The sequence below is a fragment of the Pseudorca crassidens genome, chromosome 7 (genome assembly GCF_039906515.1).
Source record: "Pseudorca crassidens isolate mPseCra1 chromosome 7, mPseCra1.hap1, whole genome shotgun sequence".
In the NCBI taxonomy this organism is placed as follows: domain Eukaryota; kingdom Metazoa; phylum Chordata; class Mammalia; order Artiodactyla; family Delphinidae; genus Pseudorca; species Pseudorca crassidens.
Window position 1 is genome coordinate 13,618,956 of NC_090302.1, and position 27,122 is coordinate 13,646,077.

The window sequence follows — 27,122 nt, forward strand, 5'->3', positions numbered from 1 at the left end:
TCTCGGCCTGCCCGCTGCTTGCCGGCGCCTCGGCCGACCGCCCCCGCCCCTCTCCTGCTGCGCCCGCCCGCCTCTTCCTCGTCCTGACGCCCCCCTCACTCCCGGAAAGCTGCCCAGCCACCAGCAACCCCCCAGGTAACCCAGGCCTTCCGCAGTGTCCGGGGGCCCGGGGCTTCCTCGCCGGGCTCTCCCCGGGCCGGGGGTGGGGACGACGGCGGGCCCGGGGCGCGGGCGAGGGGCGTTGCAGGGTGGGCCGTGTCAGGCCGCGGCGAGCCCGGGGTCGGCGGTGGGCGCCGCGGCGGCCTGACAGGAGTCCATGCGGGGGCGAGGGTGTCCCCACGCGGCGCCCGCCGAAGCTCCGGTCCTCCCCGCCCAGTCGAGGGCTCCGGGGCGCGGCGTGGGCAAGGGTGTGTTCGGCCTCGTCTTCCCCGCCTCCTCAGCCGGCCTGGGCCGACTCGCACCTCCCGCGGGCCCCGTCTCCTTGCCGCCACTCTCGGCGGCCGCCGACCTCCCCCGCCGGGTTTGTCCACGCGGGCCGCGCCGCTCTGCAGCTCACGAGCCCCGGACGTGGCGTTCCCCGGCCCATAGGCCGCGTCCGGCCCCGAGCACAAAAGGCAGCAGCCCGCAGCCCCGCTGGCCTCTTGGACCGTCTGCGACGTCCTTGTCGATGTGGGTAGGCTCTCTTGGACTCGGGCTGGGCAGGGGTCTGGGCGTCCGAGGTTCTGGTTTGGGTGAAGCCCTGTAAGGTCTGTGACATCCTCTAAGACCCCGATGCTAGCTAGCATCTAGAAATAACGAAGACAAAAAGTTTTGGCTTTTCTAGAATTTAAGAAAAGAAGGCGGAAGAAGCGTGTTTTGGTGGTTTGCACTTTACCGTGTGCCAGACCCGGATTTAGGTGTCTTCCAACAGGTTTATCTTGCTTCACGGGGCCCTGGGGGGTAAGTGTCTCCATCTCCCAAGTGAGGAAACTGAGGCGTGAAGGTGTGATGTGGCTGGTTAATGATGGTATAGGCAAACTCAGGTTAGGCCAGGGTTACACACAGGACCATTTAAAATGTAGCTACGGCTTAATTCCTTTTTTGCTATGTTTGCATTTGGGTAACAGCTGATTACTCCTTTAGAACCCAGAGTCTGTCGTGTGGGCCACTACACTGCCAGTCCTCATTTTCACCACCCCAGAGGAGAGATGGCAAGATTTCCATTTTATATTTGAAGGAGAAGCTGGGTTTCGCAGAGAGCAAATGCTTTCCTGGTGGTCCCACAGCAAGTGTCAGTGTCCAGATTTGGACTCTTGCAAAGTTTACTGCTCGGTTCCATTACTGTCACAACTGCCTTTTATTTAGGGGTGGTTATTGAGGACAAATGTGACCTTGCGATAACCCAGCTCCCACTCGCCCACCCCCCAAGACTTCCCCAAATGTTTCTTCAGATTTCTGCTTACACCCATTTACTTGGTCATGCCTTTGAGACATGTAGTGGTTAGGAGTTTGGAGGGTTCCCACGCCCGTATTGCCACTTCCTAGTTAAGTGACGTTAAGCAAGTCACTTAACTTCTCAGACTAAGTGTCCTTATCTGTTCACGGGATAACTGTACGTACAATTTAGAGTTGTTGTGAAGATTAAATGGGGTTTAAAACCCTTAGCACATTGCTTGGAATATGGTAAGTGCCCCGTTGTCTCTTAACAGTGCCAAGCATGTAGTGGGTGTTTAGTATTTGTTGATTGAGAGGAGCATGGCTTTAGAGAGCTGTAGAGTTAGACCTGGGCCTTAATCTTAGCTTTCCCTTTAGTAGTATATGACCATTGGTATATCTCCTCTCTGAGCTGGTTTCCTTATCTGTAAAATGAGTTAGTTTTTAGAATTAGAGATTGCTTATAAAGTAGCTGGCATATAATAGTCACTCAGTAAATGGCCGTTATTGTAAAGAAGTAAAACCTTTAGATATTAATAACCTAAAAAATTCCTTGGAATTAAAGCTACATTTTAAAAAGATTTTGTTTTTTATATTTCATGTTACACTTTATAGTTGTTGCATACTTCAGCTATGCAACAGAATGTGGAGTGTTTTTACAACTGATTATTAGTCTTAAATATCTTTGCATAATCTCAGTAAGATATTGTACAATTAGAGGAAACTTTGGGTTAAGGCAAATAAGATATTTTAAAGCTAGAGCTATTGAGAGATGTTTCATTTTTTAAAAAAAGCTTGAAACATTTTTATGTGATTAAAAATGCTGGGCATGCCGGGAGTCAGCAATGCACATATAGAGGTATCAAAGATACTATTATTTTAAGAAACTATTTTTTCTAGACAATTTTAAACATATACAAAGTAGAGTAGTATGTTGAGCCTTCATATATCCATCAGCCAGTGTCATCAGTGATCAGTCTCCTTTCATCTATATACACCTGTATCTCTCCACCAAATTACATTTTTTGTTGTTGTTTTTTCTTGTTTTGATTTTTATTGGGATATAGTTGATTTACAGTGTTGTGTTAGTTTTCTCTGTACAGCGAAGTGAATCATTTATACATATACATATATCCACTCTTTTTTAGATTCTTTTCCATCTACCAAATTATTTTGAAGGAAATCTCAGACATCATTTCATCAGTAAATTTTTCACTTATTGCTAATCCTTTTAACTCTAACGGTAAGTGCAGGGTTTTAGTTTTGTTTTGTTTTCCTCCTAAGTACTTTCCTTCTGTGGACAGAGGTACAACAGTAAAGTACTTTATTTCCTATTCACAGCGTGCTGTCATAATTAGGTGGAAACTTTTGTCTTTCTCGTGATTCAAGAGAAATCTGTTTTTTTCTTATCACATTATTAATTTATATAAAAGTGTGACTTTAAATATCTTGTCAAAAGTCAGGTGATTTTTAAAGTGCGTCTCAGAAATGAGCGGGTTATTTTCAGAGGTTGCATTAGTGTTGAGGAAAGGAAATTGAGCATACATTTTGATTAGATTAGTTTAGTAGATTAACTCCCAAAGTTCTGTGTCCACTTAACTGACAAATCAAGTAGCATTCCACTTTAGTGGGCTTGTAAGCACACCAAAATGCTTCTCTTCTTGAGTTCCCTGAAGGGAGGGACCCCTTTATTTCATTACTGTGTTGTAATGTATTTCATTACTGTATTGTATAATTTCATTACTGTATTGTCAAAGCCTAGCATAAGGCTTTGTGCCTAGTAGATAATTTAAAAATTTTTTTATATTGGAATCACAAATGCAGTTTATCCTGGCTCAGGTGTTTTTAACAGTGTTCTTCATGTAAAAAAAAAACCACTTAATTCTAACAATAAGGATAAGAATTTAAATCACCTGGAATATTTTTATTCGGGGGTAGCTTTTTTCCTGTGTTGTCTTGAATCAGTTACGTAAAAATTACACAGTAACATCTTATGTTCTAAGAGTGGAATAAAATAGCTGTGTAACAGTTGTGAAAGGATTAGTCAGACAAGTGCATAAGGTAACACAGCAAGGAGTCAAACCATAAGAAAATGAAAAAATGCCCTCCATTATTGGGGTGTTTTCTGTTTGTGTGTTTGGTTTTTTTTGTTTGTTTGTTTATTTTTTTTTGTCTGCACCCCAGAGCTTGTGGGATCTTAGTACCTGAACTAGGGATTGAACCTGGACTCTCGGCTGTGAAAGCACAGAGTCCTAACCACTAGACTGCCAGGGAATTCTCCTGTTTGTTTTTTGAGTCTAATCACGAGTCACTTCATATGATGTTCCCCATATTATTGGTAAATGTGGAAGTAATGTTGGAAGTATTATGACTGGGATTTTTTGTTTGTTCTTGTTTTGTATTAGAATTATATATAAAAATGCTTAAAAAATATTTGTCTTCTTTTCCTCTACTTTTAATATTTCAGAATATTACTAATGAATATAGTACATGCTTATAGTGTCCTCACAGGGATATATAAAGAAAGTTAATAATTTTCCCCTTTTTTTCTCTCAATCTGTGTATTAATTTTTCACAGCTTGGTGTGTATCCTTCCATAGTATATGCATATAGGATTGAGTGTGTATGTGTTCAAAAATGGGATGTGCTATCATAAAACTCTGCAGCATGCTCTTTTTCACTTAAAATCATGGATATATTTCCAGGTTAATACTTATATCTAAATGGTTTTTAAACTAGATTTATATTATTTCATAGTACAGATGTACTTTAGTCATTTCCCTGTTGACGAGTGTGTAGATTGTTTCCAGTTTTTTGCTGTAAAAATGCTGCATTAAATGCACTTGCACCTGTAAATTATGGACTGATGCTTTTGTTTCTGTAGACTACTTTTTAAAAAATAAATTTATTTATTTATTTATTTTTATTTTTGGCTGTGTTGGGTCTTCGTTGCTGTGCGCAGGCTTTCTCTAGTTGCGGTGAGCGGGGGCTACTCTTTGTTGCAATGCTCAGGCTTCTCATTGTCGTGGCTCCTCTTGTGGAGCACGGACTCTAGGCGAGCAAGCTTCAGTAGTTGTGGCATGTGGGCTCAGTAGCTGTGGCCTGTAGGCTCTAGAGCTCAGGCTCAGTAGTTGTGGCACATGGGCTTAGTTGCTCCGCGGCATGTCTGATCTTCCTGGGCCAGGGCTCGAACCCGTGTCCCTTGCATTGGCAGGCAGATTCTTAACCACTGCACCAACAGGGAAGCCCTGTAGACTACTTCTAAGTGGGTTTCTTGGCCAAAGGGTGATTTGGGTTGTTTTTAAGATATTAAAATATACTGATTACTTCCCCAAAATATTGTGACACTTCAGATTCCCACAAGCAGAGTAAATGAAAGTGCCTACCTTCACATCTGTATCTGCACATTTCAAAACTAGTCGTTTATATGTATAGTTTTATTTGGAAAGGTGTCTGATTCAGTATATGGAGACTATGTGATACTATTTTGGCCCAACAATGATTAGTGTTTAATGTGCATTTAGTAACCATTTAGATCTATATGTGTTGGCCTGGAAATAGATCCATGATATTGTTAAGTGAAAAAAAGCACGCTGCAGTTTCATTCAATAGCATACCCCATTTTAAATATATTTCTCACCTTAACAGTGGTATGTTTTTCATGTTCACGAGATGAGGTTGAGAAATCCTTTGTTACAGCATCATTAGGCAAAGTTAATATTTAAATGGGGCCACAGAATAATTATTAGTGTTTAATATGCATTTAGTAAACATTCTTCTTGACAACCAGGAAGTTTAGGACTAAATTTTACATGGACTGATAGTAAAACTATTACCTTAACTTTGAGTATTAATTAACCTCCATCTTTCTCTGATTTTGATTTTTTGCTTTTATTTTATCAACCTACATATATATGTTTTTAATGAGCTACTTTAGATAGAGAAAATCATGTTCTTTGGAGTCAGGTTTGGGTTCAGGTTCCAACTCTGCTATTTGCTAACTTTGTAAACCAACCAAATCAGTGAATTTCCCCAAACCTCAGTTCCTTCAGTTTTTACGCGGACATAATGGTAACGACTCTGCAGAGTTGTAAGACTTGAGTAAGAATTATACAAGACGACATAGGAAAAAGTAGTGCACATCCTCACATGGTTTACTCTCAACAAATGTTAGTTCCCTTCAGAAACTTTTTTGTAAATAGATATAATATGAATCGTTGTTACTAGTATTATCACTTATCCATATCTACAAATCCTGATCATAGTGCATCCTCTGAATGTAGTTATTTAATAACGCCTATTCAGAATATTAAGTTAGAACCAAGTGAGTGAACTGAGAAAGATTTGTGTCCCAAAGTACCGCTGTCGGGTTTTGTGGTGCATCTCAACTGTGGAGGAGGCCAAATAATATAGTGATTAAGAGAGGGTTTTCTGCAGTCAGAACAGTTGTAGGTTCAGTATAGACTTGACCACTTAGCTCTATGACGTGAGCATATTACTTACCTGTTGAGTCTTACCTGTGAAATGAGGATAATAGTCACCATTTTATATAAAGGTAGTAGTGAGGATTAAATGAAATAGCAGCATGTAAAGTATTCAGCACATTGCCTGGCATATGTTAAATGCCCAATAAATGGTAACTATAACAATTGTGTTTGTTATTAGTTTACAGATTGTTCATCACATATTTAATGACTTGTCTGCTTCTTGTCTTTAAGAAAAAGGTGTTAAAGGAGATCTTATTTATATGTGAATTTTATTCAAATGATTTTTGTAGAACATGTAAGAAGGTACATTTTAACCACACCAATCACACATTTGCTGTGCACAAATTACAGGATATTACCAAGATTTTAAAATTAGTGGATATTGTAGTGTTGAGTGGACTCATGTTTTCAGAGTGTTTGAACTCGACCAATATTTCTTGCTCTCCCAATACCACTTTTTTTTTTTTTTCACTTTTTGAGTTCTCAAAGTAAGTAAAGCAGAAGCACACTTAAGTAATAGGGGAAAAACTTTTTTCTCCCTTCCAAAGCTAGTTAAAAATATATTCCTCACCTTAACATTGGTATGTTTCATGTTCAAGAAATGAGGTTGAGAAATCCTTAACGCAGTATTAAGCATAATTAATAGTTAAAAGGTGCCACTTGAACATGGTTCTACTGCAAATACGTAGTTTTGAGTGAATGCTATCAATAAACTATGGGAGTCTATTTAAACCTAACTAGTATCTTACCTTAGAATAATAAAAAGAGGACTTGTGTTAGTGGCTACAGTGCTAGATATTTTTGCTTTCCTATCTACTGAAATTAGTAAATTTTAGTAGTTCTCCTTTAACTCTGCTTTTAGGATTTTTATTTTAATTTTTAAGAAACTTGACCAGAAAATTGTGTACTGAGGTGGAGACAGGGTGCTGGTATTCAGTCTGAAATAGGGATCATTCTCTTCTGTTTGGAAATAGTTTATACTAATTAATGCTTAGAAATTAAAAAAAATTCAAAATTAGTCGTCTCAGTAGATATTTAATTAATTAATGCTTGTGTGATAATTAGCAAGTACACAAATTAGTACAACTAGAATTGGTTTATAATTTCACGATTAACCTTTAGAGCATTTCAAGTAGAAACTGGGATTGTTAGAGGCCATAGTTTTAACATAAAATGAAGGGAAGCAAAGTATGTACAGCTACAATGTTCAGTTAGAAGAGAGAAAAGAAATAGGAAAATCAGAAGAGGGAGAGCTTGAGAGTAACAGTAATTTAAAGGTGACTAATTACCTTCCCCCAAGTTTGAATAGGGAAAAAGAAGTTAAAAGAGGAGTTAAAAATGAATTGGATGAGAAGAACCTGAGAGAAATGCAGCCCAAGAAGAAATTAATAACCTTTAAATATCATTTTTATTGTGAGAGATTATTTTTTTCCTTGTCTTTAGGATCTGGTTCAGAGATGTAGTAAATAATACAGACCAGTTTGAGCCTCAGGACCAAGTTCATTCTTGTTTCTGGAAAAAGGGAATCAAATTAGTATGATGTTCAGAATCAGAGTTACTTTAACTAGAAACTCTTTCCTGAAGGAACTGGTTAAGGGAGTTTTCTGTGATGTGACTGATTATAAATGTGTTACATCATGTCCCACTTTTGTTGAATGTAGTTCATACAGCTAAGTGGGAAGACTATACTGTGTGAAATTATCTAATAATTTACTGTAATTGACAAGTTCCTCTTCCCTGGTAACAATAATTCACTTATTCTAAATATATACTTTTTCTACAGGTTAAATTTTATTAGTTACTTAGAAATTTTATTTGAAATATGACTTACAGTAAGGTGTTAATTTCAGTAAATGAGTTTCCCCAATCATACTAAATGTCTGGCTTGTGTATGCGACAGTTGGCCAAAACAGTAAAATCCAGGTTAAAAAAATACTGGAAATAAATTTTTTAAAAAATAGGGTTAAACCTTCATATTTATAAAGAATTTTTATCTTAAGCTTTTTGGCTACACCGTGTGGCTTGTGGGATCTAAGTTCCCCAACCACGGATCGAATCCCGACCCTTGGCAGTGAAAGCATGCAGTCCTAACCACTGGACCACCAGGGAATTCCCTGAAAACTGCTTTGAGAATAAATTTTTTTCTTTCAATTTTATTGGGGAATAAAATTTATTGTAAGTTATTACCAGCATTAAAATTCACCTCTTATTTCTCTAGCACCTAGCACAGTGTCTGACATATTCAAGGCATTTGTTTGAATAAATTGGAGAGGTTTTTTTTAAGTTATTAAAAGTAGAAGAGGGGCTTCCCTGGCGGCACAGTGGTTTGGAGTCCGCCTTCCGATGCAGGGGACACAGGTTCGTGCCCCTGTCAGGGAGGATCCCACATGCCACGGGGTAGCTGGGCCCGTGGGCCATGGCCGCTGGCCCTGCGCGTCCGGAGCCTGTGCTCTGTGATGGGGGGGGCCCCATTGGTGAGAGGCCCGCGTGTCGCAAAAAAAAAAAAAAAGAGAAATTAGAATTCTTTAGGTTAAGTCTTCTCTGAGGGTAAGAAATGGGCTGTGATCTTTAAGAATACCTTCTAATAAACAAACTTTCAAATTTTAGAACCACAATATGCTATTATTTCTCTTAGCTCCTAGAATAATATATAGCAGGCATTTGGTATATTGTTAATCTTCAAATCCTATATTAGGTTGAGCTATATGAAATTGTCAATAATTGACTTTTTTAAAAAAATCTATAAGAACAACAGATTCATGTGGTTCTAATTCTGACATTTATTTGGTTTAGAAATAATATGATTACTCTTTCTTTGGATGCTATGCTAATTGATAATTTCAGGTAGAGTAAAAAGGTTATTTTGTGTTTATAAGTTGGTGGTTACTTTTTATAACATTCTGTTGTAAAATCAAAGAGTTCCAAACAAATAGGTCATCAGTATTCACTTGATCAGTTAACAGGGATGGGAACCTTAATAGGGGAGGAGGATTATTTATAATGATGATACTGTTTAACTTAAATTTATAAAGATTTTCTTGTTTGAAAATTTTCAGAGTAGCATTTCTTATTGGGTATTTCCTAAAGTGAAATATTGGAATTGTTTTTATATACGTTCTTATATTTCTGGGGATAATACATGAGAATGTTAAAGCGTGTTCATCTAAGTGAGTTTGTGCATTTGATCATTTTGGAAAATGCAGTTTTGCTCTGATATTGTAACCAACATTTTGTTTATAATCACTGTGCTTTATTTTATATATCTTTAAAGGATACACAGCTTGGGTGACTTGTGTATACTTTTTTTCTGAAGTAACACAGTTTTCTTTGTTTTTAGTGCCACAATGGCAACTGCACCATACAACTACTCTTACATCTTTAAATATATTATTATTGGTAAGTTTATTTAACTTATACTGTTGTTCTCCAAAGAAGGTTAAAATGCAAAATATTTCTATGCTAATACTTAATGTAGTACTCCAGAAGAAGTGAAGGATTTTCTTTCTCACTGCAAAATTAAAGCTTCTTTGATAAGGTTTATTTTTGTACCAGTGATGTACCTTTTGCTTTGTGACCCTGGGTACTTCTGTAGTACAAAGCTGGGTACATTTGAAGTGATGTTGGTTTTTCTTGAGGGCTACCTGAAAGTTTGTTAATACTGGGAATGAGATTAACTTCGTAGGAGTGCTGATACATCCAGAAATATCATGAAAGCTCTCAGAGCTCCCTGGATTCCAACAGTTGATAAAGATTCAGAGTAATTGTGTAAGATACATAAAATATAATGGTGGTTTTTCTCTTAATAAGTTTTGAGATTTAGCTCAAATTAAGACAATGCTGTTTATCCAGATACAGTTTTAAGAGCACAGTTGAAAGTATACATATTATTCTGTTAATTCATATTAGAACAGTTTGGTTTAATGTTGAGCTTATGTGACTGTATTGTAATGCTTCCTTCATCAAAGGTTAAATTGCTGTTAGTACAGTTAGAGATGATATCTCTTCTGTTATGATTTTCATGTGATGTACATTCTTTTGTGGAATTCTACAAGAAATACGAGATAAGATGGGATCTAGTGAATCAAGCTTCCCAAACTTATTATTTCTACTTGTTATATGCTGCCCTTTTGGTCACTCCTAGGAGTTTCTGACTTTTTTGCATGGGTTAAGGGAAAAGAAAAAAAAAAGTTGAAATAGTTCAAAGTAAAAAATACTATGTTTCTCTGTTAAAAAGCTTTTGCCAGCTGGTTTATATTTATTAACATAATTCATAACCAAATTCTGTCACTGGTGAAGGTTGGGAATATTCAATTTATATATCACAGTGAAAACTGACCTTTAGGATCTTTTGAACTCGTTATAAATTATGGAAATAAAACTTTTTTAAGTGCCCCAGAAGTTTGTGATGTGATATGGTAGAAGGGGTATAGCAATCATTGAAGAGTATAAAATTATAAGTATAAAATTGAGAAATATAATTACCACTTGAAACTTTTTTTTTAAACAGGGGACATGGGAGTAGGAAAATCTTGCTTGCTTCATCAATTTACAGAAAAAAAGTGTAAGTTCAATATATAAGATAAAACATTAGTAAATTCTTTATTGTCACATGACACTTATTTTCAGTGTATTCTATGCAATTAAATATAACCTTTCCCTATATATGCACTTTTGTCTTTAGAAAGTGATTTTTTTTTTAATAGGTGCAGACAAAATGAAATATACCTGTATGTATAGAGTGTTGGCTTTTTATGCCATAAATAACTTGATTGACTTGTTTAGATTTTTTTGATGATATAAACTTAAATTTTAAAAATGTATACTATAAAAAATTTTAAAAAATTACAGTGTCAAACTTAAGTAATCTTTTTCTTGTTCTCTGACTTTCCATTATAGAAATTATCTTATTGGGGGAAATTTGCTCATATATCATTTGCTAATAACTAAATAATAATAGATTGGAAATATTTAAGGTGGAATTCTTTCTACATTCATGACTGGTTGATTAAGATTCAAAGTGTACTGCTCTATCTTGGGTGGTAGGGGAAGGGGGCATTGTATTTTATGTAACCGATAGGCTAAATATAGTTGAAATTGTTTCCAGTAGTTGAAATCATTTCTATGGCATTTTTTTTTCCTATGGCATTTTTTGGCTTAATGTAACATTTTATGAAGTGTCCAGCAGTCTGTGTGTACTATAGAAGAGAATAATAGTGGGTTCAGGTTTTCAGTGGCCTAATTATAAGGAAAGGACTAATAAAATTGTTCTGTTGGATTAGACGTATATAACTTGACAATATATAATTATAAATATATATTAAACATGGTGACTTTGAGATATTGATAACATTTTGCAAGATAAATATTTGTTTGACCAAAAACTAGAGTCCTAAAACCATTGATTGATTTGTTATATGTAAGAATTGTCAGAAGGCTAAATAGTATAATGTTGGTATTATGAAGAGTTTATGAAAATCTTTATTTTTCATTAGCAGATTCTTTTAGTCCAAAGGTCAGCAAACAGTAACCTGTGGGCCAAATCCAGTCACTGGCTGTTTTTAGAAATAAAGTTTTTTTGGAATGCAACCATGCCCATTTTTTACGTATTGTCTATGGCTGCTCTTGTGCTTCAGCAGAATGCAGTCTTGTGACAGAGATTTTTTGGTCTACAGAACTTAAAATATTTATTATTTGGTTCTTTTTTTTTTTTTTTGGCCGCACAGCGCGGCATGCGGATCTTCCCTGGCATGTAGGATCTTCTCCGACCAGGGATCGAACCCTCACCCCCTGCGGTGGAAGCACGGAGTCTTAACCAGTGGACTTCCAGGAAAGTCTTATTATTTGGTTCTTTACAGAAGTTTGCTGACCCTTGTTCCAGTCACATCTCTGTGACTCACTTCTGGGTTTTTGCTAATTTTTTTTTTTTTAGTGCAAGCTTTAGTCTGTTTATAGCCTACAAGCATTAGTAAGTCATTTGATTTACTAGTGGATTATTTTCCCACTGGTCTTAATTTGAAGATTTCTGCAAGTTGGAATGTTATATTTCTTTTCCTCCCTAACAGTTATGGCTGACTGTCCTCATACAATTGGTGTTGAATTTGGTACAAGAATAATTGAAGTTAGTGGCCAAAAAATCAAACTGCAGATTTGGGATACAGCAGGACAGGAGAGGTTTAGGGCTGTCACACGAAGCTACTACAGAGGAGCTGCGGGAGCACTTATGGTGTATGATATCACTAGGTAAGCGATTAATAATTTTCAACCTTCATCCTTGAAAAAAGAAATCTATTTTAGGAGTGTGGTTTCTTTTTTTATTGATTTAGGCATTCTATAGTTTGTAATTGCGTGTCTGTAAATGAGCTTATTTGGGTTTTATGGATTTTTCTCTAAATTGCTGTGTGTAATACTTGATATAACATGTTGATTTCCCTTTCTGAAAGTGAGTATGACTGAAGGAAAACTTCAGGAGATGCCGGTGGAGCGAGTGAAAGGATACTGTTCTGAAAAGCAGTATCAGTTGAATTATTTGAGGTGAAATAATATTTTACACCACATATTTTCACTTCAGTAGAAAGCAAGCAGATCTTGAGGAGTTCCTCTGTTCAGCCTCTAGTTATTTATTTTTGGCTGCATTGGGTTTTTGTTGCTGCACACGGGCTTTCTCTAGTTGCGGCGAGCAGGGGCTACTCTTCGTTGCATTGCGCGGGCTTCTCATTGCAGAGGCTTATCTTCTTGTGGAGCATGGGCTCTAGGCGTGCGGGCTTCAGTAGTTGTGGCTTGCAGGCTCTAGAGTGCAGGCTCAGTAGTTGTGGCGCACGGGCTTAGTTGCTCTGCGGCATGTGGGTCTTCCCGGACCAGGGATCGAATCCATGTCCCCTGCATTGGCAGGCGGATTCTTAACCACTGTACCACCAGGGAAGTCCCCACACCTTTTCAAAATAAGGTCAAGCAAGGAATTAAGTAGTTTTGCTAACCCACCATGGTAGATTATAAAAAGTTCTCATACTTGCATCTGAAGTATTTTATTGTTTATTTACTTAAATTCTTTTTTGTCCTAAAATGGATTGAAGTAGCTCATGATACTTCATGTAGCAAGATTAAATTTATTTCAACTGTTTCTGGAAACTCAAAGGAATTGATAGAAACTAACGAAACTGGATCCTAAATGTTTGACTTTGGAATACTGTGCCACTTCATTAAACTCTGTACTGTTTATCTACTACTGTAAGCTAGAAAATGAACTGGATCACCTTTCATGTTAATGCAAAGTGCCAGTCTAAATCAGTGTGACTCTTGTCTCACTTTTTGAGGGGGTAGGAATTGGTGAGTGGGACCAAGTGATAGACTTTCAACCTTATTTCCTTTTGGGAAATGATTTATACTGTTTCCTCTTGAAGAGTCACATTAACATTATTATAGGACCTTGAGAAGTTCTGTAGTAAAGGAACTCTTTAAGTTTGTTTAATTTGGTGTTTTCTAAGGTTATTTTATTGAGGAACACCCTTTGGAAAATGCTGCCTTAGAATAAAAATAGTGGATGATTATAATTATAGTGCTTGAAGTCTTACTAAATTCTAGAATTTGGTGGTGTCGGGGCAAAACAGAGTGAAACAGCCTTAATGCTCTTCACTAGAGCCAGACAGTTGGTAAATAGTTTTGTGAGAAGACTGTTAAAGAACCTGGCCATCTGTACAGACATCCTTTTATGAGGGATGCATTCCTGAAGACTTCGCATAATTGAAAGCTGCATTCATTATTATAATTTTTTAAAATTTATTTATTTATTTATTTTTGGCTGCGTTGGGTCTTCGTTGCTGCACGTGGACTTTCTCTAGTTGGGGCGAGCAGGGGCTACTCTTCATTGCGGTGTGCAGGCTTCTGTTCGTGGTGGCTTCTCTTTTTGCAGAGCATGGGCTCTAGGCGCATGGGCTTCAGTAATTGTGGTGCACGGGGGATCTTCCTGGACCAGGGCTCTAACCTGTGTCCCCTGTGTTGGCAGGAGGATTCTTAACCACTGTGCCACCAGGGAAGCCCTGCGTTCATTATTAATAAAATTTAAATATGGTGATGTGTGCTTAAGTGTATCTATCTATAGTGTTGTAGTTTGTTTTGCTTTCTCTATGTGCTCTTTTTTTAATTCCAGCCTATTGAGATACAGTCAATGTAGAAGATTGTATAAGTTTAAGATCATTTGATACGTGTATATATTTTGCTTTTAAACATAACTTTTAAGCATAGTAACTACTTTTGAGAAAATTTGTGTCTATTCAAGTCATTAAAAGTACTTTGCTGGAAACAGCCCAAATGCCCATCATCTGACAAATGGATAAACAAATGTGGTATATCCATATAGTGGAATATAATTCAGCCATTAAAAGGAAGGAAACATTGATACATACTATAAAGTGGATGAACCTAGAAAACATTTTACTAAGTGAAAGAAGCCAGACACATACAGTCACATGTTGTATGATTCCATTTATATGAAATACCTGGAATAGGCCATTTCATAAAGACAGAAAGTGGATTGCCAGGGGATGAGGAGTAAGTGCCAGTGGGTACAGAGTTTCTTTTTAGGAGTGATGAAATGTTATAGAATTAGAGTGATGATCATGCCACAAATTTGTGAATATATTAAAAACCACTACATTGTATACTTTAACAGGATGAGCTTTGTGATGTTTGTTATATCCCAATAAAACTGTTACTGAAAAAAAACAGTACTTCAGGTTTTAGATGGGTACTTTTTCTTGGTAAAGTGATACTTCATAGCAACATTGATGTGGCAGCTATGACACTGATTTTTTTCCCTTTTTTTTTCTATTATTAATCATTGACATTTTGCAAACTTAAAAGTCTCTGCTTTAGAGTAATACTTTTTATTCTTAGCATTAACACTTTTTAAAAAATTTATTTATTTATTTTTGGCTGCGTTGGGTGTTCGTTGCTGCACGGGGGCTTTCTCTAGTTGCGGCGAGCAGGGGCTACTCTTCGTTGCAGTGCACGGGCGTCTCATTGTGGTGGCTTCTCGTTGTAGAGCACGGGCTCTAGGCGCGTGGGTTTCAGTAGTTGCAGCACATGGGCTCAGTAGTTGTGGCTCACGGGCTCTAGAGCACAGGCCCAGAAGTTGTGGCGCACGGGCTTAGTTGCTCCGCGGCTTGTGGGATCTTCCCAGACCAGGGCTCGAACCCATGTCCCCTGCATTGGCAGTCACATTCTTAACCACTGCACCACCAGGCAAGTCCACTAGCATTAACTCTTTTTTTTTTTTTGCGGTTCGTGGGCCTCTCACTGTTGTGGCCTCTCCCGTTGCGGAGCACAGGCTCCGGACGTGCAGGCTCAGTGGCCATGGCTCACGGGCCTAGCTGCTCCGCGGCACGTGGGATCTTCCTGGACCGAGGCACGAACCCGTGTCCCCTGCATTGGCAGGCGGACTCTCAACCACTGCGCCACCAGGGAAGCCCAGCATTAACTCTTGATTGTCACAGGGTACTTGCCTAAATTGACATCATAGTTTATCATGGTAGTTTGTTTGATATATCACATCTAACATCACACCAAATTTAGGGATCTTTTAGCACCTTTTTTTTTTTTTTTTTTTTAGCAGTAGTAACACCAGTTAATGCATATTTGGGTCAATATAGAGAGAGATATTATATCTATAGATTTGAAAGTATGTTGGTGAATTTTAAATTAGTAATGAGACAGTTACCAAAAGCATTAGCAGAAGTTATGTACATGTAAATAATTCAGTATACATGATCTTGATACTACTTACAAAGGATGTGTAGATTTTTCTGTTTACCAAAGTGTTGGCAGTTTGTAATTCACTCTTGCTGCCAGCTTTGACATTTTAAAATTGATCTAAATCAGTATAAATATTTTTGGACTTGTGTTGTATAAGGTTTTGTGCACAAAGCAAGATAGCTGTGTTGGGTAAAAGCAAGGTATGCTAGTACTACAAGTATTAAAGAGTGATAAGGCTTGTGCTTTTTAAAAGAAAATTTATTTATTTATTTATTTATTTTTGGCTGCGTTGGGTGTTCGTTGCTGCACACGGGCTTTCTCTAGTTGCAGCAAGCAGGGGCTACTCTTAGTTGCGGCACGCAGGATTCTCATTGCGGTGGCTTCTGTTGTTCTGGAGCACAGGCTCTAGGCACATGGGCTTCAATAGTTGTGGCATGTGGGCTCAGTAGTTGTGGCCCACGGGCTTAGTTGCTCTGCGGCATGTGGGATCTTCCCGGACCAGGGCTCGAACCCGTGTCCCCTGCATTGGCAGGCAGATTCTTAAAACCGCTGCACCACCAGGGAAGTCCCAAGCCTTGTGCTTTTTAAGAATTATATTTGACCATTGTTTGCTTAGAAAATTTTAAAGCATTGGGAAAAAAGTTTTTATGTGACTTTTTTTTGACATTTATGTGGTGATTTGTGTATAATGTAATATAGCACAGAAAAAAGAGAGTCTGAGTAAGAAATTCTTTTCACTTCTCACTGGGAAAGGATTAAATGTTTGGAATATCACATTTTATATGAGCACTGGCAGCTGGAGATCATGCAGTATATTCACAAGGCTGAACTCGAAACACTTCAAGGACACAGTGTGTGTACAGGGTTCTACACCCGGCTCTGAAATCATTAAAATCTTTATGGGCTTCTGTTTCCTCACCTGATAAATGAGTAAGATAGATTAATGTTCTGTGAGTCTGTAGAAGTCAGAAATATTTTTAAGCTACAAAATTTTTTAAAATTTTGACCTTTTTGGTAAAGTCTAATTAATAGTAATAGTATATACTCTGTATATTATTGTAAATTATTTGGATTTGTTTGTTATCTTAGATCCTACTTGGCTAGTGCAAAGGAGCCTATGAGTTTTTAAACTCTTGGGTTAGAGAAAATGGAGAAATAAGGCAGTCTGTATCCCCAAATGAATTAGCTGCTGGTTAATAAGAGTACAGAGTTAGGATAAACTCACTGTCTGATATACCTGGGGATTTCAGTTTCCAGTCACATGTATTAAATGTCTTTTTAAAGCCAATTTTTAAAACTCTTGAGTTTAGAATTGTTTTCCATCAGTTTTTTTAAGTTGTTCCTTGCTTGCTTATTGGTCTGTTTATGGATGTTCTTTTAAATGTAAAACATTTACTCCTGACGTGTAAGTAATTAGCAAAGTTGCTGGCTATTGAGTTATTTATTTAAAAATAATAGGTTTTCCTAGATTTTTGAAAAGTATATGTTTGCATTCCACAGTTGTACTTTAGTGTAACAATCTAGTCAAATCAAAAATACTTCTTTAGGATCTGTTGATTAAAGTGTATATTTAAAATATTTGTTGAAGTTTCTTTTTTTCTGTTGAAATGGCATCTGTGGCAGTCACAAATGTAAACTTTAATTTTTGCAGAAGAAGTACATATAATCACTTAAGCAGCTGGTTGACAGATGCAAGGAATCTCACCAATCCAAATACTGTAAGTTAAATGACATCTATTATACAGAAAACTTAAGATCTAAGTTGACTCAGAAAGGAAAGCCATTTGCTAAGTGGGCTTTTTTTGTATTTGGGTACTAAGAATGAGAGAATCTTTATTCTGAAATTAATTGAAGAAAAAACGTTCTTTTCAAATATGGATTATGCCAGGTTTTGCGTCTTATACTTGGGTTTTGTTCATGTTAGTGGTTAAAAAAAAAAAGAAAGTTATGAGTGGGGTAGTCTCATGTCAAATGGAGACTCTGAAATCTGAAACTATCACTTTAATCTGCATTAGTTTCATAAAATGTTACCATTAGAGGAAGCTAGGCAAAGTGTACTAGGGAATCTCTGTATTTCTTACAACTGCATGTAAGTCTCAATAAAATTTCAATTAAAAATAAAAAGAGTTCTGCATGCGTTAAAAAATTAGCCAGTCTGAGAAGATATTTATTTATGGAGATTTTCATAGCCACCATGCTAGACTCTGCAATATACAAAAATGAATGTGGGTCCTTAGCCCATAAAAGGTTATAGTCTAGCAGGGAGATTACCTGTGGGTATACAGATAGCTATACTGAAAAGCAGAGTGAATATGGGTTAGAAATAGAGTTACTGGTGTAGTGCTTGGTGGTGGTGGTGAGGACCCAGTATGAGCAGTGCCATCTGGAGAAACCAGCTTTATAGAGGAGGTGTTGTTTGAGCTGGGGCTTGAAGGGTAAAAAGGTTTCAGTAGATTCTGTTGAGGGTATTCCAGGAACAAGTGAGGAAAAGCACAGATCTGTGACAGACTCTGAGCTTTTTGAGAGTAAGGCCTGTGTCTCACTTAGCTTTGTACCCCAGCACCTGGCAGTGGCCTGGTTTAGTAAATATGTAATCAGTGGTAAGATTGGCTTTCATCAGGGAACAGCAATTTAATTATATTGATAGTCAGTTAACATGGTTTGCCTGTTATGCCAGGGACTGTGTCTGGAACTTTCCATCATCACATTAAACCCTCTGTAGGTATACATACAAATCTATAGATGAATGTTCATCAGCAGCTTTATTTGCAATAACCAAAACTGGAAAACAACCTAGATGGCCATCAGCATGTAAATGGTGAAACAATCTGGTACGTCCATACTATGGAATACTCCCCAGCCATACAGAGGAATGAACTGTAGATAAATGCAACACATTAGATAGATCTCGGGCATCGTGCTGAATGAAAAAGAGTCAGTCTCAAAAGATGACATACTGTATGATTCTATTTATATAAAACATTCTCAAAAAGACAAAATTATTGAGATGGAGAACAGATTTGTGGTTGTCAGGGGTTAGCGATGGGGGTGAAAGGTGTTAGTGTGAGTTGACTATAAAGAGGGCAGCACAAAGCAGTTTCTTTGAAGTGATGGAACAGTTCTGTATCCTGATGGTGATGACACAAATCTATACCTGCAATAAAATTGCATAGAACTATACACACTCCAGAACCTGTAAAACTGGTGAAATCTGAATAAGGACTCTAGATTATACCAATGTCAGTTTTCCTCGTTTTGAGAGTGTACAGTAAGTATGTAAGATGCTACTATTGGGGAAGCTTGGTGAAGGGTATATAGGACCCCTCTACTCTTGTGTAAGCTTTTGTGGTTCTATAGTTACGTTCAGGTATTGGTAAAATATTAAAAACAGCAAGGAAACAACTTATTGTACAGGGTCCTTAGAGGAGTGTAATAAAAAAATTAGCCGTGTCCTTCCTGCCTCATTTATGCCTCTTAAAATCTTTAGAAAAAAGAAAATCTCTTTAAGGTCCAGTGCAAATGTTACATTTTCTGTAACGCTGCCTTTGATTTCTGTGTGGAAGTTAAATACTTCCTCATTTTGTTGGTGGTATATTTTGTACCTCTGTCTTGTTAGCATGCCACTTTATGCCTCCCCTTTCATGATGATGAGAAGCATTTTGGAAATTCTTAAGGAATGGAGAGCAGGCAGTGTTTCCATTAAGCAAACATTTCTTGCTTTGAGCACCTGTGTTGTAACGGCCCTGTACTACTAAGCCATCGTGACTTGACCAACTTTGATATTTTTTGAAAAATTGATTTCCTTTAAGTGTTATTGCCTTATTCTTTAGAAGACTAGTGGACTATATATGAAAACTTCTTTCTCTCCTCAGTGGGCACTTGTCCACACTGACTGAAGAATGCTCACTTGCTGAAGGTTTACATTCGGGTCAAAATGGCTATACTTCATGGACAGCATTTTTTGAAAGTAGGACAGCCAGGGCCTGAAATTTCACGTGAAAAAAAGTTAATGGTGGAAATCCCTTTTAGTTGAAACCGTCCATTTCTGAAGTATCTGTATCTGGATTACCACATCTGTTCCGAAGGGGAAAAGCGAGGATGGGGGGAGTTGCCAGTTGGTGTCAAAAAATACATTGGTAGAGACAGTTTATCCCCCAGCTCATTCCAGTAAAGGCTGAAGCCCTGTTTCCCAAGGCTGCACACGTTTTTCTTAGAGCTTTTCAGAGCAGCCTTTAACTTCAGCCTAACTTCACTGGTATAAATGACTCCAGAGTGGGTATAGGTGTATATAATATTTTGCCTTGAATTTGAACCCACTGCATATACGTCCTCCCACCCCCAATGTCCTCTATCATGGATACACAGTCATTTGTTATCAGTTGCTACAAACTTAGTCCAGCCTAGGGATAGTGTAGGGGAGGACAGTATTTGATGGTCACAGTTTGGGTTTTCTACCTGACTTCTAATGTCCGCCTACCACTGACTGAGTGACCTTTGACAAGTCCTTATTTGAGTATTAATTTCCTTACTTGTAGCCTGAGAAGTTGAACTGGTAGTTGTAAAGTTTTTTGAGGGTCCCAGGAACTTTTGAAAATCTGATGAAAGCCACAAACCTTCTCTTCCAGGGAATGTCCTTGTTTACAGCATTTTGTGCTTAATTTCAGTATATTCACAGATACCCTGGAGCTTGTCCATGGACCCTTAGTAGTCTTACTCAAATAAATCATAATCTTTGGCCTAGACCAGATGTGTTTCAGGCACACAAAAACAAAACAGGACTGTTTTGTTTTTAAATGGCTTGAGAGCTGAGACTGGTTTCTACGTGTTTATAGGGTTGTTTTTAAAAAAGTCAAGAAAGAAGTATATGCTAAGCGACCACAAACCTGAAATATATACTTTTTGCCCTTCACAGAAAGTTTGTCAACCCCTGGCGTAGGTAATTGCTGACATCCCTCTTCATACTAATACCTTCATGATTCTGTAGTTCTGTCTGATGGATAATTGCTAGTATTTCGTTTCCTTTTTAGACCCACTTGTTTTTTCTTCAAGATTTTTAGATTTCAGAATTTTCATGTTTGATTTAAATGGTTTCTTTTGTTTTAAGATGTTTTTCTTTTGGTCACAAACTAGGTAATAATTCTCATAGGAAATAAAGCAGATTTGGAGGCACAGAGAGATGTTACATATGAAGAAGCCAAACAGTTTGCTGAAGAAAATGGTGGGTTTCTTTTAAGACTTTTAATGGCTTTTTTGGGTCACACATGGGAGAATTTCTAGGGATAGGTGGGATTTTGACAATGCAGATTATTTGACAGTTTTTTAAAAATGCAAACTGCTCAAATCTAAGAATGAGGAAATAACAAAATGTGTTTCTGTTTGAGGGCAGTAGAGTTATTTAATGACAAATGTAAAGATTCCCTCCATCTCAAACTCATATAGTCTTTCATAAAATACTATAGAAGGAGTACTGAAAGCTGTTGGGAAACTTTTATTCAGATGTTACTGAAGAGAGTGTCCTTGTGAAAGTTAATTCGAAATATCCTTCATAGTCTGAATTTTATTTTTAGGCTTATTGTTCCTTGAAGCAAGTGCAAAAACGTAAGTATGGCTAAAGTTAGTAGATCATTTTTAATTACATTCAAATTTCTCAAAGTAGAACCATATATTTAAAAATGTATAATGTATATACATGTAATGTATAATATATAAATGTGTAATGCTTATGGCAGGGAAAACAGTCAGCAAACATCCCTTTGCTTCCTGTTTCACTTTTCAAAATAATGTTTTTTGTTACTTTCCCTAACATATTATACCTTGCTTATACCCGTTGGTAAGCCAGGTTAATAAATGAAATTGTGTTAACATTTCAGAAGTGTTTGACTTTTACAACCAAGGTTGAATTTGGCATCTTGGACTCAAGGTTGGTCAACCTGTTGATTTAATGCTGCTTCTTATAGTAAAAAGCATGACTTAAGGAAATATTCAATGTCTAAGAATAATTAGAAGCATAATTAACATTTTCTAATTGTTATTCCATGTTCATTATTGAACCCCAGGACTGCTGTCATAGTTCTTCATTTATTAAGCCAAAAATTCCTTGCAGTGGTGAGAAGCTAGCTCCTTTTTGTTTAGCCTCATCTGTACTGTTAGTCCTAAGGGAGATGAACTCAAGTGTGAACATGGCTAAGCATGATAAGAACAGTACAGTTCATGCTTGGCTAATCAGACCATACAAATCCTGGAATACTGTTCTGCATGTGTTTGGAGATGACTTCATTTCTATTTGAAATACCCACTGTAATGGCCTGTCTTAATTATTGTTATATATTAATATACAGCATTTTAATGATTAGAGCACATAGTTTCAAATAGGGTTTGTAGAAAGAGCTGTTAGTATTGTTTATATGCTTTCCACAGAAAATATCTTCCCATGTTGTTCTCTTAGCTCAGTCTTCTGGTAGTCCCTTATTAGATGATACTGGCTGAGTTGAAGACATCATGCCAGTTGACTAAAGGTTAGCAAAAGGTCAGTGTATAATGTCCTGTCTGTCGTAGAAAGCTGTGGTTCGCCAATAAAGTTGTCGATTGCCTCTTAGGGGAGAGAACGTAGAAGATGCTTTCCTTGAGGCTGCCAAGAAAATCTATCAGAACATTCAGGATGGAAGCTTGGATCTGAATGCTGCCGAGTCTGGTGTACAACACAAACCTTCAGCCCCACAGGGAGGCCGGCTAACCAGTGAACCCCAACCCCAGAGAGAAGGCTGTGGCTGCTAGTGACCTCTTTGCCGTGGCTCTCATTTGACCTTTCACCTCTGTCTGTTGGAAGCAGTACTTTTTACTTGCTGCCTCATTGTCTTCTGTACATCTTACTGGGTTTAATTAAAAAGAAAAAACAACTCTGTTGTAAAAACAGTTTAACACAATACTAAACTGCTAAACAACTAGATGTAATCAGGTTATCAAAGGCAAGTAGAGTAATAAATCTCTTCTGCATGGTAAATCTAGACTTTTTTCCCCCCTTGATTGTCCTCGTGATAGGTATGTCACCAATACATGATTTAAACTGAGCACTGATGCTGGACTTGAGTTTTACCCCTCCCTCTTTTTGGCAAGGCTTTGTCTCATTGTACGGTTTAATTTCATGATATCTTAAGCCTTTCTTCCCATTTTTAACTGTTCAGGTATGTCTGTTATAACCCATAAGTTTATTGCTGTGAAATGACTTCTGATGATAGAGAAGGGGTCCTTTAAAGCCTTTTGTTTTTGTTGGATAAATTCCCTGTTGTGTGGGTGGCATTTTTCTTGAGGCGGTTTGCTTCTGTCTTAGCCTTGCACAGGGAAAATATCCATTTATCTTTTCTCTTGTGCTTAATTAATAGCTTTATCCTTTTTTTTTTTACACCATTTTATCTTTTTCTCTTTAGCAGAAAGTAAATATGTATAAAATTTGAAGGAACCGAACTAACAATACATTCTGTGTATATTATTTTAATGAAGAAAATAAATTGATTACTGGCATTGGAACAGTATAAAATACCAGTTTGTACAGTATGACCTATATGTGACTATGTTACTCCCTTCCATTTCACATAAGGAAATAGACACAACTGCAGTTCACAGGATGTACTGGCTCCACCCTTTGGTGCTGGCAGTGTTTGGGGACATTATGCTGGAAGGAGCTCCTGGCGTGAGAGGATTAACACTAGTAGATTCTGTTCCATCTTTGCACTGTGGCTTACCTGCTGATTTTCTTAACTGTTCTTGTGCAATCAATAATGTGCTAATGTGCTTTTCTCTTTTTGTAACGTTTTGCATTACAGGCTGCATTTCTTGCCTTACTATATAGAAAAAGAAAAAAGGCTGGGTTTATTATTGCACATTTTAAGCTTTTATACCTGTATCTTCTTGGAATGGTGAGATTCTAAACGAGACAGCCAGAACTGCAGGTCTGCTGTTAAGGGATTTTAAATTGTGCATTTTTAACACTACAGTGAAATAATCTAAGATATCCCCTGTGTTCTTAGTATGAGGGGCTATTTTATGTCACGTTGGCATAAATTGTTTTGTAAAGGGGAAAGTTTCTAACGGTGTTCCAATATTTGTGCTGATACAAAGTAAGTTATTGCTTTGCACTAGGTGGTTTGGCCACTGACAGAATACTGTATTGCAAGGGAAATAATCTTTTATTTCTTTAGAAAGCAAACTTACATTTTACCAAGTTCTTTACTTCTGTTGATTGATTTCTAATTGAGTTTATGGTTCAGGCTGGGAACTGAGAAGTTATTTGAAGTAGGATAGGCAAACCTCAGTATATTATATACAACGCACTCTCAGCTCAACTGTTGTGTTTAAAATACACATTTTAAATCCCTATTTACAGACACTAACGTAAAAAATACAGCTTTCTGGGTTGTAAACATGTGGTAGTACCAGAGTATTGTATAGTCAGTGTTAAATAAAAGCCAAAACTGGAATGTGCAGAAAATAGGATTTGGTTAATTTGTGGACTCACCTTTCTGTCTTTGTTTAACTTTTTAAAAAGATACCTGGAGTAGATCAGTGTATTCTGTTAAAGACTTAACAGTGATCCATTTTGCTTACACTGTTGCATCACAAGGGACTTGCCCAGGGACCATGACCTGCTGGTGTGTGTATATATTTACAAAAACAAAACAAACAAACCACCCATTGGGATATAAGGTAGCAATCACAAATGAAAGACTGCGGCTTGTTTAGGTGCAGTACCCTGATTTCCCAAAGTTAGTTACAGTGGGTCTTAATTGTTTTTGTGACAGGAGTTATTCAGACTGCTGTACTCTCCATTTGATGTAACAAAATGCTATTAATCTAAATATTTGTAAATAAAGTACCTGTATCTAGATTAAATTAAAATTGTTTGCATTATTTTCTGAATTATAACAGGATTTCGTATTTTCTTCAGGCAGTTATTTGGCATAAGTCGCCGGTGTGTATTTCAGAATTGTCCTTTTTGTTTAAAAAGAAAAGTCTACATAAGTAGCGTATAAATCCACATCACCCAGTAATTGAGCTAGTCTTATCCTTGTGTTCAGATCACACTTGCAGTGTTTTTCAACCTTTTTCAGTGTGAGATCAGCACATTTGGTGGCTGATAGTGTTCTCCCTTGACTGTACTTGGGGCCAAATTCTGTTATTTGCATGTGTAATCCCCTATAATAAACTTGGGTGCTCAAAAATAGAGAAGCAAATTGTCATATTGTAATATCTGTGTGCCAGACACTGGGCAAGTACACTTTGGAGAGAATGTGAAATTCTTTTAATTTTTAATCCATGGAGAGCTTACTACGTGTGTGGTCACCTGCTTTTCTGGGTTACTCCTTGCCCTTTTGCACCTACGAGGCCCTCCTGATTAGTAATTGGTGCTCAGTACTCTACGCGTTAGACATTCCAGTATGATGTTCAAGTATTTTTCATGGACAAAGTGTTTGATGCGGTAACTTTGATTTTTTTTTGGTGGGGGGTGGGGGTTGGTGGTGTTTTCATAATACTAGTTAGAGGTAGCAAAGTTTCTTTGGCAAGATGTCTTTTGGAACCGAGTGTTTGTTTGGCGTTACACGTTAATTACCTCACCTCTAATTCCAGAAGACTATAGTTTTGGGAACTTTTTTGCCCACTTTTTTTTTTTTGTGGTATGCAGGCCTCTCACTATTGTGGCCTCTCCCGTTGCGGAGCACAGGCTCCGGGCGCGCAGGCTCAGCGGCCATGGCTCACGGGCCCAGCCGCTCCACGGCACGTGGGATCCTCCCAGACCGGGGCACGAACCTGTGTCCCCTGCATCGGCAGGCGGACTCTCAACCACTGTGCCACCAGGGAAGCCCCGCCTACACATGTTTTAAGTGTTCTCTTTTCTTATAAATGTGTGGCTCAATTCACTCCCCTTAACAGAAGACCAAATGATTCCTGTTCATGTGGGAATATAGAGAGGGTTCATGTGGCAGTTTAGAAAGAAAATATTTTACCCTCATTCAGCACATGGACAGACCAGGAAACTGCGTCCTTGAAGGATTTCAGTAATTGTGGATAGGCCAGGATTTTAAGCATTTTGCTAAGACTTGTGGAAATGAAACAAAGAATATAACTACCAAATCAGTTTTATTTTGGAAGTAGATGTTTTCTGGAACTTAATGTGTTAATAAATTTTATGCCATTTTCATTGTCTTTAATCGTATTTATCCCGTATCTGTTTTTTTTTCTTTTGGCTGTGCCACGTGGCATGAGGGATCTTAGTTCCCCCACCAGTGATCGAACCTGTGCGACCCCTACAGTGGAAGCGTGGAGTCTTAACCACTGGACCACCAGGGAAGTCCCTATCCCATATCTCCATATCTTAATGGTCCAGCTCTAGCCAAACAACTTATTAGGAATATAAACCTCAGTAGGTGGTGAGAGATTACTCACTGTGCTACACTGTGTATAGTAACATGGTATATAATACCTGTTATGGTTCAAAAGCTGTATAGGGGCCTAGAAGAGTCCTTGGGGATATTTTAAAACAAGTCTGACTGAACACAATTTGAATTTACCACTGGGTCAGATTTTCCAAAGTCCAAAGTTCTAATTTTCTACCACAGAATATTTTTGGTTAAGGAAAAGCACCTGAAGTATATATATAATAGTTTTATAACAGATATTTTCAAGTGATAAAATATATTCATTGATAGGTACAACATATTTCAACCTGCAGGCAGAGATGGAAAATCACTTGAAAGACTGAAATTTAGGTAAAAATTTTATGGTTTAACTGTAGATATGTGAAGTGTAAAGTCAGAATCTGTCAGACCCAAATTTACTTTATCTTTTATTTTTATATGAATACAGATTTTAAACAAAATCCAAAAATAACTTGGCACTGTTAATGAAGAGGGGCTTAAGTACATTTTTTTTAACCTTCCTAACTATGGATTTTACCAGTTTATAGATTCAAATCAGTATTGGTTTTATAATAATGCATTTCAAAGTGAAAAAACCCTTAGCCATCTAGGACCCTGGTTTAAATTGTATACAGTTGTTCCCATATGTACAGGTGACTTACAAAAACCCTGACGGTAATTGTCCAAGTGGAGTTTCAGCATTTGAATTCACTGGTTCATGGTAAAAAGCAAGTGGCATTCTAATTATGAAGTTGGTGAGGTAGTGGAAAAGGTATTTCCTCATATTTCTGCAAGACAGTTTTCCTCCATCTGGCTGAGCCACTCTTTTCCTACAACAAGATGAGAAAGTCAGGATGAACTCTTGCAACAGTAAAAACAGGTTTTAACTAGGTTAACAATTAAATGATAGCATCATGGCTAACAGGTAAAATATATACTGAGTACCTCTTTGGAAAAATGTTTTAAGATGAACCACCATATGATATTATCCAAGAGAAAAGTCAGAAAGTTACTTTTCTTAAGACTGTATGATAAACTAGAATTCAAGATCTTGCAATTGAAAGTG

The 27,122-nt window shown here is 37.6% G+C and overlaps 2 protein-coding genes across 12 annotated transcripts in view; one reads left to right on the plus strand and one right to left on the minus strand.

The window, feature by feature from the left end:
* RAB14 (RAB14, member RAS oncogene family) lies at positions 1-24,539 on the plus strand. Of its 2 annotated transcripts, XM_067743475.1 has the most exons (9): positions 33-135; positions 2,562-2,656; positions 9,238-9,296; positions 10,408-10,461; positions 11,963-12,140; positions 17,299-17,365; positions 20,778-20,865; positions 21,215-21,245; positions 22,244-24,539. In XM_067743475.1, the coding sequence occupies exons 3-9, from the start codon at positions 9,245-9,247 to the stop codon at positions 22,419-22,421; spliced, it is 648 nt and encodes a 215-aa protein (XP_067599576.1). In that variant the 5' UTR covers positions 33-135; positions 2,562-2,656; positions 9,238-9,244; the 3' UTR covers positions 22,422-24,539. The 2 variants fall into 2 exon arrangements, with proteins under 2 accessions (XP_067599575.1, XP_067599576.1); XM_067743474.1 differs by lacking the exon at positions 2,562-2,656 and having other exon boundaries at positions 1-135.
* The window catches only part of CNTRL (centriolin), an 87,476-nt gene continuing 83,381 nt past the window's right edge, over positions 23,028-27,122 (minus strand). For all 10 annotated transcript variants that reach the window (XM_067743470.1, XM_067743467.1, XM_067743465.1 and 7 more), the window contains one exon: positions 23,028-26,886. The gene's annotated coding sequence lies outside the window, so the exon portion shown is untranslated. The remainder of the gene's footprint in view (positions 26,887-27,122) is intronic.